The sequence below is a fragment of the Coregonus lavaretus genome (assembly GCF_964263955.1).
Source record: "Coregonus lavaretus genome assembly, chromosome: 39".
Classification (NCBI taxonomy): Eukaryota; Metazoa; Chordata; class Actinopteri; order Salmoniformes; family Salmonidae; genus Coregonus; species Coregonus lavaretus.
In genome coordinates this window covers 9,202,479-9,218,133 of record NC_140026.1, presented here as the reverse complement: position 1 = coordinate 9,218,133, position 15,655 = coordinate 9,202,479, and the positions used below count along the sequence as shown (strand labels likewise).

The 15,655-nt window shown below is 41.6% G+C and overlaps 1 protein-coding gene across 1 annotated transcript; it reads right to left on the bottom strand.

Annotated features, from left to right (window-relative positions):
- Positions 1–3,059: 3,059 nt before the first annotated feature.
- Positions 3,060–7,001, bottom strand: LOC311113087 (uncharacterized protein). Its single transcript, XM_084156220.1, has 2 exons — positions 6,724–7,001; positions 3,060–4,379 (listed from the first exon to the last, which is right to left on the bottom strand). Exons 1-2 carry the CDS (start codon positions 6,887–6,889, stop codon positions 3,475–3,477), a joined length of 1,071 nt encoding a protein of 356 aa, XP_084012346.1. The 5' UTR covers positions 6,890–7,001; the 3' UTR covers positions 3,060–3,474.
- Positions 7,002–15,655: the final 8,654 nt, after the last annotated feature.

Genomic DNA, 15,655 nt, shown 5'->3' with positions numbered 1-15,655 from the left:
AGTGGCTTCGGGTCTCTGAATGTCCTTGAGTGGCCCAGTCAGAGCCCGGACTTGAACCCGATCGAACATCTCTGGAGAGACCTGAAAATAGCTGTGCAGCAACGCTCCCTATCCAACCTTACAGAGCTTGAGAGGATCTGCAGAGAAGAATGGAAGAAACTCCCCAAATACAGGTGTGCCAAGCTTGTAGTTTCATACCCAAGAAGACTCGAGGCTGTAATTTTTATTTTTAATAAATTAGGAAACATTTCTAAAAACCTGTTTTTGCTTTGTCATTATGGGTATTGTGTGTAGATTGATGAGGGGAAAAAACTATGTTATAAATTTTTGAATAAGGCTGTAACCTAACAAAATGTGAAAAAGGTCATGGGGTCTGAATACTTTCCGAAGGCACTGTAAGTCTGCTGAAAATCTGTTGTTAATTTGCTTACTGTTAAATAGCATTGTATCTGGTTGAACACATTTTCTTCCTAAAGTTTACTCAGGGTTGGTAACAGGCCGATTGGTAGGCTGTTTGAGCCTGTAAAGGGTACGTGCTATTCTTGGGTAGTGGAATAATTTTTGCTTCCCTTCAGGCCTGAGGGAACACACTTTCCAGTGGGCTTAGATTGAAGAGATGGCAAATAGGAGTGGCAATATCGTACGCTATCATCCATCCAAGTTGTCAAATCCAGGTGGCTTGTCATTGTTGATAGACAACAATAATTGTTTTACCTCCTCCGCACTCACTTTACAAAATTCTAAATTACAATGCTTGTCTTTCATAATTTGGTCAGTTATGCATGGATGTGTAGGTTCAGAATGTTGTTGTTGGCATGTCATGCCTAAGTTTGCTAATCTTGCCAATGAAAAAATCATTAAAGTAGTTGGCAATATCAGTGGGTTTTGTGATGAATTAGCCATCTGATTCAATGAATGAAAAAGCTGAGTTTGCATTTTTGCAAAACAAATCATTTAAGGTGCTCCAAAGCTTTTTAATATCATTCTTTATATAATTTATATTTGTTTCATAGTAAAGTTTCTTCTTCTTTTTGTTCAGTTTAGGCACATGCTTTCTCAATTTACAGTACGTTTGCCAATCGGCTGTGCAGCCAGACTTATTTGCCATTCCTTTTGCTTCATCCCTCTCAACCATAAACATTTAAAATTCATCATCAATCCATGGGGATTTAATAGTTTTAACAGTCATTTTCTTAATGGGTGCATGCTTATTTGTAACTGGAATAATACATTTCATAAATCTGTCAATATTTAGGTCACCCAGAAAATATACCTGTCTGTTGAGATCACATACATTATCAAGCCCTTTCACACTTATTATCCAGATACTGACTGTTAGCACTTGGTGGTCTATAGCAGCTTCCCACATAAATTGGCTTTAGGTGGGGCAGGTGAACCTGTAGCCATATTACTTCAACAGCTAAGCATTACAGGAATATGACTCTGAACATAAACAGCAACACCTCCACAATTGGCATTCCTGTCTCTTCTGAAGATGTTGAAACCATGCATTGCTCTCACTGTATCATCAAAGTTATTATCGAAGTGAGTTTCAGAGATAGTCAGTACATGAATGTTATCTGTCACTAGCAAGTTATCGATTTCATGAACCTTGTTTCCTAGTCTACACATGTTAACGTGGGCTATTTTTAACACTTTTCTGGGATTCTTTATTGTTTTTATTGCTTTACTGGGAAGCATATCAGAGGTAGACATGCTGATGTTATTTATGTTTGAGCTGATAGTGCAGGTGAGCTGGACACAGTGGACTTCCTATTCGGGCAAACCACATCAGCGCTAACAGTATAACTCTGGTTCATAGGTGCAATGATTACTGCATACAACAGCTGTAGGATCGACAGAGACATTTAAGGGAGTTAGAGGGGCATAAATTAGGTTACTTACCTTATGACTGACAACGCCCCTGGGACAGTGTACATTTGAAGCAGCACTACGACAGCTCAGCGACACAATGGTAGGGATTATCTGAGCAGGGCTTGGGTCACTGATAAGTCGTTGTCTCAACGCAGCCTTGAAAGCTCATACAGAGTCCAGGAGCCAATATTTGTATGGACTCCGTCATTCCTGTAGAGCATCTTCGGTTTCCAAAAGGTGTCAAAATTGTCTATAAAAAAGTTATGCCAACAGAGCTACAGTGGTCTTTTAGCCAGGTGTGTAATGCCAGTAGCCTGCAGAATCTTTCAGAGCCACGGCATAGTGACGGTACTGGACCTGAAATAATTGGACGCTTTTTGGAATCTTTCAGTGCTAGAATCAGTTCTTTAAAATCAATTTTCTGCAGTTCCGAGCTAGCTGTCGTAGAATGGTAGGCAATAGAAAAAAGTATGTTATAAAGTTATTAACAGAGTTATTGAGATGGTAGGATTCAAGAAATATGTTGTTTCATCTAACATGTCCAAGCAGGAATGGAAGGTAAAGATATTTTTATTTTGTAACATAAACCAGTGTTCGGAATGAATGTTGGGTTCAATTAGGCTATTGTCAAAATAGGGCTCCAGAATTGCATATTTATTTAGTTCAATAGAGATTCATTGGCTTACATATTTTTGTGTACACATATTACATAGGCTCAACCACTTGAGGCTAATCACCAAGTGGAAACTCAAAACCCATGTACTGCTAGTTATCAGTGCAATTAATTAATCTAACAGTAAATATAATGTCTTTAAAAACATTGCAGCATACTACCCAATGATGTTGCCTCTATATAGAGCTACTGGTGCATCCCGTGCTCCGTGGACAAGGCTATGGGTCTATCTCAGAGTACTAGTAAAAAATGAATAAACTACATACTACGACTACTCCGGTTCAAACAGTGCTAAAACCGTCAATAATTAGAGTTGGGAAATAAATGTAATACCTACAGAAAGCTAAGACCCTCCTCCCTTCAGTAGGTTTCAAAACCTGTTTTCAAATGTTGCGCAAATTTCAAAGCACATAACCAGATATTCCTGTTTTTCTAATGACGTGAACATATCAAGACTTTGAACAGCAGATCTGTGAGATTCCCATAATAAATGCACTACTGTTTGTTCATTATAAAAAATGTTTGAATTAACGTCAAACTTTATTTACATAGAACATTTTACAAAAGTAAATCCATCCCATATTTATCTGACAACCACAGTATGAATGATCCGGAGTTTTCTGAAGGGTTGTCCACATCCTGCCATTTTATTTGTGGTCCTCTGTAGCTCAATTGGTAGAGCACGGCGCTTGTAACGCCAGGGTAGTGGGTTCGATCCCCGGGACCACCCATACGTAAAAATGTATGCACGCATGACTGTAAGTCGCTTTGGATAAAAGCATCTGCTAAATGGCATATTATTATTATTCATCTGCTGGCAGATCCTCATTTTCTTTCTCTTCTGCGTTTTCATTCTTTTTTGTTACTTTGTGGATGTTTTTCACCTTCTGAATGAATATTTTACCCCAGACTGAGTAACCATGTGATTACTCTCCTGTGTGAGTCCGTATATGTGCAGTTAAGTGCTCCTTGCGAATGAAGCCTTTACCACAGTAACCACAGCTAAATGGTTTCTTTCCTGTGTGAGTCAGTATATGCCTCCTTAGGTCCCCCTTCTGAATAAAGCTCTTCCCACAGTAACCACAGGTAAATGGTTTCTCTCCTGTGTGGATCCTCATGTGAGTGGACAGATGTCCTTTTTGTTTGAAGGTCTTGCCACAAAAGGGGCAGCTGCAGTGTTTCCCATTGTGACAGACTTGGACATGGGCGTTCAGTTTACAAGTAGAGTTGTAGCGTATTTTGCAGAAGCTGCATTCACTGGGTCTCTTCTTGGGGAGAGTCACATGCCTCTGCAGGTCAGCTTTCAGAGCAAACGTTTCACCACAGTCATGGCAGTGGTGAGTTTTTCTAGACGTGGTGCTGGGTTTGGAAGAGTGTTCCCCGAATGGTGGGCTGGGATCCAATGGTGGACTGTCAAGTCCTACTGGGTCGCTACTTACGGCTGAGCTGTGGCTGGAAGCATCTGGAGGGTCACAGGGAATGTAGAGACCCTTTAGGTGGGTCCCAGTGCCAAAAGGTTTCAGATCCACTGGTTTAGAGTCACTCTCTCTGTTCTCCACAGTCTGGGTTTGGGGAAGAGTCAAGGACTGAAGTGGGTCCTCCTGATCACATTCACCTTTCAAACAGGAAGGAGTGAATATGGAGTATTTCGTATCAAAGAGCCCTTGAAGCTGCTCTTCCTCCTGACTGGCCCTGAGTTCCTCCTGCTCCTCTTTAATCTGTGTGGGCTCTGGGTCCTCCTGCCCCAGACTGGGGCTCCACTCCTGGTCACAGTGCTGCTGCTCAGGGGAAACCTCCTCTTCAGAGACAGAGAGAGAGCGCTGCAGGGAGTCTGGAGGGAAGGAGAGGAGGAGCAGAGGTTACCTATACAGTAGCAACGGTCGTCAAAATTGATGAAGTAAAAGGTCAAAAATACAGTTTTAATAAATGTAACAGCTGCATGATGGAGTAAGACACCATTTTTTAAATGTTTAAAATCCATCAAATATTGACTGTTTTATTGCACGTAAACAATTGTATAATGAGAGAGAAAATCTATGGAATCCAGACATTTTGGTGGGACTATATATAAAAATGTTTCTTCTTTGAAATTATACATGGCAAGGTTTTTTAAACCGCATAATGGCCCTTTTACAGGTTTTATTATTATAGTTATAGACATTTATTCACGTTTGAACTACGGATTACAGCACCCAAAGAAAATAACGCAGTTACTCAGGTCAAGCATAGGTACAAGGTAGGCATTGAAGAATGGACATTTTTACAAGCATCGACTGATACAGTAAGTGACTGGATGTAATCGGAGGTACACTCCGCTGACACTAATCACAACTCAACTCCATTGAGATGTATATATGGTGGAGTTGTGTTCTCTCAGCTAGCCATTTCAAAACACATGACACAGACCCCAATTTAATCATACATATGAATTGTTTATTGGTTCATTGGTTCATTTCATCTTGTAGGCTACACAGCTTAAGGCTTATATATATATATAAAGATAAATAAATGGAGAGAGCAATTAGTCGGCTAGCTACATTAAAAACAATGTCTTAAAAATGGTTGAAATGGTGATCTCTATTTGCCTAACCAGTTTACTAATAGTAGAATTATAGCTAACTACCAGTAGATCTACATACGTACCTGTAGACGCTCCTCAGAGGAGGAAGGGGAGGACCATCCTCCTCAGTGAATTTCATAAAAATAAAAATAGTGAAACATTTAAAAAGTTATAATTTTTAGATAAAACTATACTAAATATATTCACGTCACCGAATAATTGATTAAACCACACTGTTTTGTAATGAAGGTCTACAGTAGCCTCAACAGCACTCTGTAGGGTAGGTCCATGGTGTAGCCGGAGGACAGCTAGATTCTGTCCTCCTCTGGGTACATTGACTTCGATACAAAACCTAGGAGGCTCATGGTTCTCACCCCATTTCATAGACTTACACAGTAATTATGACAACTTCCGGAGGACGTCCTCCAACCTATCAGAGCTCTTGCGGCATGAATTTAAATTTTGTCCACCCAATCAAAGGATCAGAGAATGAATCTAGTACTGAAAGCATAAGCTACAGATGGCTAGGACTGCAATGCATAAAATGTGGTGAGTAGTTGACTCAAAGAGAGAGAAAGACAGTAGTTGAACAGTTTTGAACAAATTAATTTCTTCAAAAATTAAGGAAGAGAGAGAGAGCTAGCTATATTTCGTCATTTTTTTCCCACTTTCACTTTTAGTTACTTAGCTTGCTAATGCTCCAAGCTAGTTTAGCCTACTCAAACACCCGGCTCAAACAGAGGGATGTTATGTTAGCTAGCTGGCTATGACTATCCAACACTAATTTATTGCCACCGGAGCCCGTCGGTGTAACTGCTAAACTGCTTACTGACTGTACACTGTATTTCATGAGTGTAGCAGGTTTACTAACGTGTTAGTTCAATTAGCTAAGTTGACTATGACGTGATAATATGGTGACAACGATGTAGGCTGTGTTTAGTGGTTATGATATGAAGGTTTGGCTTGGAAAGGTTTTATTCACCTGGTCACAGACAGCTGATGTGTCATGCATTGAAGTCCACAAGCAAAGGAAAAAGTTGAGAGGAGGAGAGAGGAGGAGAGCACGTAGATGCGAGAAGGAATACAACGAGCTGTTTGTATGTGGCTATGAAAGTAAACTGTGTTTACGTGTGATCAGGGTTGTGTATTCATTCTGCCGATACTGTTGAAAAACGTTTCTTAAATGGAAGCAAACGGAACGAAACGAGGATAAACATACCTGAATTTGTGCAATAGAGACTCTTGTTTGCAACTGTTGGACTAATGATTGCAACTGTTGGACTAAATGATTACACCCTAGATCAGCTAGATGCAGGCAAGAGTGTGCAAGGCAGTATTTAATGTGTCACCACCATTTTTTTTCCTCTCGACCTGTGTGTACCTATTTTGTCAACTTTCATTCATTCATAGGCTAGGTTGTAGCAACCTCATGATGGGTATAGGTGACATTTTATTATTATGTAGTAGCCTGAACCTATCGATGTTACATTGAACTGGGAAAATTGAATATGAATGACAGTCATCCAATATGCATAAATAGAAATAAGCCAATGCGCATAAATCAAATAATCGTTCTCCCTCATCTTAAATGGCACCGACCGTAACTGACTCTTACCTATTTTACATAGTTGTATCTCCGGTGTGATCCGCAGCATTCTCCGTAGCCGATCATTCTCCTCCTGGTACTCCACTACCGTTTTCTCAACTGCGCCGAAAATCTCCACAGCAGCAGCCGTTAAACGCTCATTCAAAAACACACGCAACAATTGTAGTTTAGACATTCTCAGTCAAATTAGCTTTGTGTAGCCAATTCAGTTCAGTCAGTATGTCTTTCTATACTCCACACAAGGAATGCAAAATGTAAATTCGTTTCCAATCCTACTTCCGTGTTTTAGTCAAAGACTTTTTGAAAACACCTTGGCTCTGGTGGGTGGCATACACGGAAACGCACAACAGCGCCGCCAGCTGGATGGGGGTTTACTACCGTGCAAGGCAGCCCACAGACCAGTAGTAAAGGGAAACGATCATTACATGTGGACAGACAGTAGTGTTCATAAGTATAGGATGATCTAGGAGAATCAATTTATCATCAGGAGTCGACTGGATATCATTACTCTATACAGCAGTACATAAATAATCATGAATGAGCACCATTAGGTCAGAACTGATGAGAAATAATATTGGACAACTGCAAGGAGATGTTTTCTTGAAAGTGTATTTGAAATGTATCAATATTTTTTATGTACAAAACCAATGCAAATAGTCCGGGTAGCCATTTGATTAGCTATTCAGTAGTCTTATGGCTTGGGGGTAGAAGCTGTTAAGAAGCCTTTTGGACCTAGATTTGGCACTCCGGTACCGCTTGCCGTGCGGTAGCAGAGAGAACAGTCTATGACTAGGGTGGCTGGAGTCTTTGACCATTTTTAGGGCCTTCCTCTGAATTGAAAGACAACACATACTCCTGACAACTGCAACAGCTTGGGACTGATGTGACAGCATGCACTAAACCAGAGAATGCAGTTATCAAGAGCAATTATAAATAATGTTTTTGAATTGGGACTGGAAAAACACTGTCCTGCACTTAAAACAGAGTTTGCACTTATAGAAATGCACTCATCAGGATTCAAATGTATATCATTACTTCCCAAAGTATTCAAACAATATCATGAATGAGAAGCATTAGGTGAAAATTGATGAGAAGACAGATGGACTTTATTTTTTTTTAATGAAGAAAAAAAGGTATGTATCATCAGTTAGAACATTCTGTCATCACCCTGGGAGACATTCCAAAACAAACGACCAGATATTCAAATCAAATCAAAATCAAATCAAATGTTATTGGCCACATGCGCCGAATACAACAGGTGCAGACATTACAGTGAAATGCTTACTTACAGCCCTTAACCAACAGTGCATTTATTTTTAATAAAAAAGTAAAATAAAACAACAACAAAAAAGTGTTGAGAAAAAAAAAAGAGCAGAAGTAAAATAAAATAACAGTAGGGAGGCTATATATACACGGGGGGTACCGGTGCAGAGTCAATGTGCGGGGGCTGGTTGATGTAGTTGAAGTAATATGTACATGTGGGTAGAGTTAAAGTGACTATGCATAAATAATTAACAGAGTAGCAGCAGCGTAAAAAGATGGGGTGGGGGTGGGGGGTCAGTGCACATAGTCCGGGTAGCCATGATTAGCTGTTCAGGAGTCTTATGGCTTGGGGGTAGAAGCTGTTGAGAAGTCTTTTGGACCTAGACTTGGCACTCTGGTACTGCTTACCGAGAGAGAACAGTCTATGACTAGGGTGGCTGGAGTCTTTGACAATTTTGAGGGCCTTCCTCTGACACCGCCTGGTATAGAGGTCCTGGATGGCAGGAAGCTTGGCCCCAGTGATGTACTGGGCTGTACGCACTACCCTCTGTAGTGCCTTGCGGTCAGAGGCCAAGCAGTTGCCATACCAGGCGGTGATGCAACCAGTCAGGTTGCTCTCGATGGTGCAGCTGTAGAATTTTTTGAGGATCTGAGGACCCATGCCAAATCTTTTCAGTCTCCTGAGGGGGAATAGGCTTTGTCGTGCCCTCTTCACGACTGTCTTGGTGTGTTTGGACCATGATAGTTCGTTGGTGATGTGGACACCAAGGAACTTGAAGCTCTCAACCTGTTCCACTACAGCCCCGTCGATGAGAATGGGGGCGTGCTCAGTCCTCTTTTTTTTTTTCTTGTAGTCCACAATCATCTCCTTTGTCTTGGTCACGTTGAGGGAGAGGTTGTTATCCTGGCCAGGTCTCTGACCTCCTCCCTTTATAATGACGTGAAAACATCAACAGACTTTGAACAGCAGACCTGTGAGCTTCCTACAATAGCGTACCACAGTGATGTTGTCATAAGCGGTCAAATCATACTCATACTCAAATGAACTTTTTGTTATTGTTGCTATTGACATTTTTATTCTGATACCCATTATTTTCTTACAATACTCTTCTTATTTTATTCTATTCTATTTTAGAGGATTTTTCAAACAACTCAAAGAAGGTCTGTGTTTCGTGTAGGCTTACCCTTGTGTGACGTTTTGATAACCGTGTAAATCTCTCTCGGAGAAGGTGACATTTATCAATATATTAGTCTCGATTTACTCTCAGATTCGAACATGCTAATTAGCATCAAAGTAAACATCATGCAAGACTACAAATACCGATAAACTCCTGCATGTAATCTCTAGCAAACACCTTGCTGTCAGCTAGCTACTAGCTACCTTGATCCAAAACGAAATATATATTGAATTTTTTCATATTTTATTTTATTAATATTTTCTGTCTTATTTGTGCATTTGGTCTTGTGTCTTGTACATAATGTTTTCCAGGTAGCAGTCAGTTATTTACAATGTGCCATGAATAGGCTCGTTTTCTGCAAAGACGCTAGCTACCTAGATGATATTAGCAACGTACCGTTATTTTACCAGATCCTCTTCTCCCTCAGCCAGTGCAGGTCTTATATTTAAGCCCTTACAATTTCTGCCAATTATAAGAACGAGGTGAAATCTATTCCAATTCATGGTGTCAGGATGCACTGCTATATTAAAGCAATTCAGAAGTAACTTGTTGACATGTTCTGTTGCAGATTCAAAGTCAGATTAACGTATTGCAGAATGTATCAACAATCATGAATAGAATGAATAAGCAGCCAGCCATTACAATGATCCCGTCCTCCTATAGCTCCTCCCACCAGCCTCCACTGCTGTATAGGTAACCTCTGCTCCTCCTCTCCTTCCCTCCAGACTCCCTGCAGCTCTCTCTCTCTGTCTCTGAAGAGGAGGTTCCCCCTGAGCAGCAGCACTGTGAGCAGGAGTGGAGCCCCAGTCTGGGGCAGGAGGACCCAGAGCCCACACAGATTAAAGAGGAACAGGAGGAACTCAGGACCAGTCAGGAGGAAGAGCAGCTTCAAGGGCTGGAGCCTGACATCATAGAGTTCCTTCCTGTGTGAAAAGTGAATGTGATCAGCGGGACCCACTTTGGCCCTTGACTCTTCCCCAAACCCAGATTGTGGAACACAGAGAGAGTGACTTAAAACCAGTGGATCTCAAACCTTTTGGCACTGTGACCCACCTAAAGGATTTTGACATTCCCTGTGACCCTCCAGATGATGCCTACAGCCACAGCTCTGCTGTAAGCAGCAACCCAGTTGGACTTGACAACAGACCACCATTGGATCCCAACCCAACATCAGATCTCAACCCATCAATGGGCGAAAACTGTTCTGAACCCAGCATCACATCTAGAAAATCTCACCGCTGCAGTGTCTGTGGTGAAACGTTTCCTCTGAAAGCTGACCTGCAGAGACATGTGACTCTCGCACAGAAGAAACTCAGCAAATGCAGCTTCTGCAAAAAACGCTACAACTCCCATCTGTAAACTGAAGGCCCATGTCCAACTCTGTCACGGTGGGAAACCCTGCACCTGCCCTATTTGTGGCAAGACCATCAAATACAAAGGAGATCTGTCCAGACACATCAGTATTCAAAAAGGAGAGAAACCATTTAGCTGTGGTGACTGTGGGAAAAGCTTCAGTCTCAAGAATAACCTAACCATGCATAAACTGACTCACACAAAGGACAAAGCATTTACTTGTCATGTTTGCGATAAAAGCTTCCGACAAAAGAAGACCCTAACTGAACATATATAGACACACACAGGAGAGAAAACATGTGTACCAAGAAAATGTACCAAGAAAACAACATATGAAATCATGTATCTTTCGTCTCGCTGTGTTGAATAATTTTCCTTTCATTCACAAGAGGATGGAACCTATTTTACATAGTCGTATCTCCGGTGTGATCCGCAGCAGTCTCCGTAGCCGATCATTCTCCTCCTGGTACTCCACTACCGTTTTCTCCACTGCCCCGAAAATCTCCACAGCAGCCGCCGTTAAGCGCTCATTTGAAAAACACACGCAACGACTGTAGTTTAGACATTTTCAGTCGAATGAGAGTTTGGTAGCCTATTTAGTACAGTCAGTATGTCTTTCTTTACTCCACACAAGGAATGCAAAATCAAAACAAACTCGTTTCCAATCCTACTCGTTCTAGTCTACCTAAAAACTATGTTAAATCCTTCGTTCTAGTGGGTGGGGAGCCCAGAAACATACGACATCGCCGCCTGCTGGACGGCAGTTTAGTACTGTGCAAGGCAGCCTACAGGCCAATAGTAAAGGAAAACAATGAATAAAAACAATGGTTATCATATGCTATTCTGAATCCTTGGGACGTCCCTACTCAAAACCATAAACCTTACCGAACCTTTAACCATTTTAAATTTCAACTTCAATGGGGTAGGGCCCTCCCAAGGATCCAGGATTGCATGGAGCTTATAAGTATAGGATGATCTGAGATAATCTATTCTTCCTCAGGAGTCGACTGTATATCATTACAAGATTAAATCAATATCATGAATGAGCAGTATTAAGTCAGAATTGATGAGAAATACTCTTGGACAAATGCAAGGAGACCTTTTCTGGAATTTTATTTCATTTCATGGACCAATTACATCAGCCCAACCAAAATCAAACAACCAGATATTCCTGTTTCTAATGAAGGGAAACATTCAGCAGACTTCGTACAACAGACCTGTGAATTTCCTACAATCCTCTATACTGCTTGATCATTACCTCATCATTCAAATCAAACTTTATTTATATACAATGTTTTACAACATTAACTCACAAGCTCTCCCTCGCCCTCCATTTGGCAAATCTGACCAGAATCCTACTACACCGGCTCTGATGCTTGTCGGATGCAAACTGGCAAACTATTACGGACTACAAAGGGAAACCCAGCCGCGAGCGGCCCAGAGCCTACCAGACGAGCTAAATGCCTTTTATGCTCGCTTCGAGGAAAGCAACATTGAAGCATGCATGAGAGCACCAGCTGTTCCGGACGACTGTGTGATCACGCTCTCCGTAGCCGATGTGAGCAAGACCTTTAAACAGGTCAACATTCACAAGGCCGCGGGGCCAGACGGATTACCAGGACGTGTACTCAGAGCATGCGCGGACCAACTGGCAAGTGTCTTCACTAAATAATATAATAATACTCGTAGGAAAGGTTTTCATCTTTAGCTCACAATCTGTGGATACTATTCGATTAGAAAGGTTCGAAATGTATGTAAAACATCACAGCACAATTGAAAAATATTTGGCACATGGAAACCAAATGAGGGTGGTCTATGGTGATAGGTGGGATGGGATGAGAGTGTCTGAGGGGTGGGATTAAAGAGTTTATGTTTGGTAATGTATTTTTGTTATGTGACTGCTTTATATAAAAGTACCATGTATGTCAAATGTGTATGTAAAATGTATGTACAGTGAGGGAAAAAAGTATTTGATCCCCTGCTGATTTTGTACGTTTGCCCACTGACAAAGAAATTATCAGTCTATAATTTTAATGGTAGGTTTATTTGAACAGTGAGAGACAGAATAACAACAAAAAAATCCAGAAAAACGCATGTCAAAAATGTTATAAATTGATTTGCATTTTAATGAGGGAAATAAGTATTTGACCCCCTCTCAATCAGAAAGATTTCTGGCGCCCAGGTGTCTTTTACACAGGTAACGAACTGAGATTAGGAGCACAGTCTTAAAGGGAGTGATCCTAATCTCAGCTTGTTACCTGTATAAAAGATACCTGTCCACAGAAGCAATCAATCAATCAGATTCCAAAAACTCTCCACCATGGCCAAGACCAAAGAGCTCTCCAAGGATGTCAGGGACAAGATTGTAGACCTACACAAGGCTGGAATGGGCTACAAGACCATCGGCAAGCAGCTTGGTGAGAAGGTGACAACAGTTGGTGCGATTATTCGCAAATGGAAGAAACACAAAAGAACTGTCAATCTCCCTCGGCCTGGGGCTCCATGCAAGATCTCACCTCGTGGAGTTACAATGATCATGAGAACGGTGAGGAATCAGCCCAGAACTACATGGGAGGATCTTGTCAATGATTTCAAGGCAGCAGGGACCATAGTCACCAAGAAAACAATTGGTAACACACTACGCCATGAAGGACTGAAATCCTGCAGCGCCCGCAAGGTCCCCCTGCTCAAGAAAGCACATATACAGGGCCGTCTGAAGTTTGCCAATGAACATCTGAATGATTCAGAGGAGAACTGGGTGAAAGTGTTGTGGTCAGATGAGACCAAAATCGAGCTCTTTGGCATCAACTCAACTTGCCGTGTTTGGAGGAGGAGGAATGCTGCCTATGACCCCAAGAACACCATCCCCACAGTCAAACATGGAGGTGGAAACATTATGCTTTGGGGGTGTTTTTCTGCTAAGGGGACAGGACAACTTCACCGCATCAAAAGGACAATGGACCGTCAAATCTTGGGTGAGAACCTCCTTCCCTCAGCCAGGGCATTGAAAATGGGTTGTGGATGGGTATTCCAGCATGACAATGACCCAAAACACACAGCCAAGGCAACAAAGGAGTGGCTCAAGAAGAAGCACATTAAGGTCCTGGAGTGGCCTAGCCAGTCTCCAGAACTTAATCCCATAGAAAATCTGTGGAGGGAGCTGAAGGTTCGAGTTGCCAAACGTCAGACTCGAAACCTTAATGACTTGGAGAAGATCTGCAAAGAGGAGTGGGACAAAATCTCTCCTGAGATGTGTGCAAACCTGGTGGCCAACTACAAGAAACGTCTGACCTCTGATTGCCAACAAGGGTTTTGCCACCAAGTACTAAGTCATGTTTTGCAGTGGGGTCAACTACTTATTTCCCTCATTAAAATGCAAATCAATGTATAAAATGTTTGACATCCGTTTTTCTGGATTTTTGTTGTTGTTATTCTGTCTCTCACTTTTCAAATAAACCTACCATTAAAATTATAGACTGATCATGTCTTTGTCAGTGGTTAAATGTACAAAATCAGCAGGGGATCAAATACTTTTTTCCCTCACTGTATATGCAGCAGATTGATTGCTTCTGTGGACAGGTGTATTTTATACAGGTAACAAACTGAGATTAGGAGCACTCCCTTTAAGAGTGTGCTCCTAATCTCAGCTCGTTACCTGTGTAAAAGACACCTGGGCGCCAGAAATCTTTCTGATTGAGAGGGGGTCAAATACTTATTTCCCTCATTAAAATGCAAATCAATTTAAAACATTTTTGACATGCGTTTTTCTGGATTTTTTTGTTGTTATTCTGTCTCTCACTGTTCAAATAAACCTACCATTAAAATTATAGACTAATCATTTCTTTGTCAGTGGGCAAACGTACAAAATCAGCAGGGGATCAAATACTTTTTTCCCCTCACTGTATCTATATATATATATATATGTGTATACAGTGGGGCAAAAAAGTATTTAGTCAGCCACCAATTGTGCAAGTTCTCCCACTTAAAAAGATGAGAGAGGCCTGTAATTTTCATCATAGGTACACGTCAACTATGACAGACAAAATGAGAAAAAAAATCCAGAAAATCACATTGTAGGATTTTTTAATGAATTTATTTGCAAATTATGGTGGAAAATAAGTATTTGGTCAATAACAAAAGTTTCTCAATACTTTGTTATATACCCTTTGTTGGCAATGACACAGGTCAAACATTTTCTGTAAGTCTTCACAAGGTTTTCACACACCGTTGCTGGTATTTTGGCCCATTCCTCCATGCAGATCTCCTCTAGAGCAGTGATGTTTTGGGGCTGTCGCTGGGCAACACAGACTTTCAACTCCCTCCAAAGATTTTCTATGGGGTTGAGATCTGGAGACTGGCTAGGCCACTCCAGGACCTTGAAATGCTTCTTACGAAGCCACTCCTTCGTTGCCCGGGCGGTGTGTTTGGGATCATTGTCATGCTGAAAGACCCAGCCACGTTTCATCTTCAATGCCCTTGCTGATGGAAGGAGGTTTTCACTCAAAATCTCACGATACATGGCTCCATTCATTCTTTCCTTTACACGGATCAGTCGTCCTGGTCCCTTTGCAGAAAAACAGCCCCAAAGCATGATGTTTCTACCCCCATGCTTCACAGTAGGTATGGTGTTCTTTGGATGCAACTCAGCATTCTTTGTCCTCCAAACACGACGAGTTGAGTTTTTACCAAAAAGTTATATTTTGGTTTCATCTGACATTCTCCCAATCCTCTTCTGGATCAACCAAATGCACTCTAGCAAACTTCAGACGGGCCTGGACATGTACTGGCTTAAGCAGGGGAACACGTCTGCCACTGCAGGATTTGAGTCCCTGGCGGCGTAGTGTGTTACTGATGGTAGGCTTTGTTACTTTGGTCCCAGCTCTCTGCAGGTCATTCACTAGGTCCCCCCGTGTGGTTCTGGGATTTTTGCTCACCGTTCTTGTGATCATTTTGACCCCACGGGGTGAGATCTTGCGTGGAGCCCCAGATCGAGGGAGATTATCAGTGGTCTTGTATGTCTTCCATTTCCTAATAATTGCTCCCACAGTTGATTTCTTCAAACCAAGCTGCTTACCTATTGCAGATTCAGTCTTCCCAGCCTGGTGCAGGTCTACAATTTTGTTTCTGGTGTCCTTTGACAGCTCTTT

What these genes read in the sequence shown, in the direction of transcription:
- LOC311113087 (XM_084156220.1), bottom strand. Translation starts at nt 6,889, where the DNA reads ATGTCTAAACTACAATTGTTGCGTGTGTTTTTGAATGAGCGTTTAACG. An exon ending in GATACAACTATGTAAAATAG is followed by an intron (nt 4,380 to 6,723) that starts GTAAGAGTCAGT and finishes CCTTCCCTCCAG; the next exon opens with ACTCCCTGCAGCGCTCTCTC.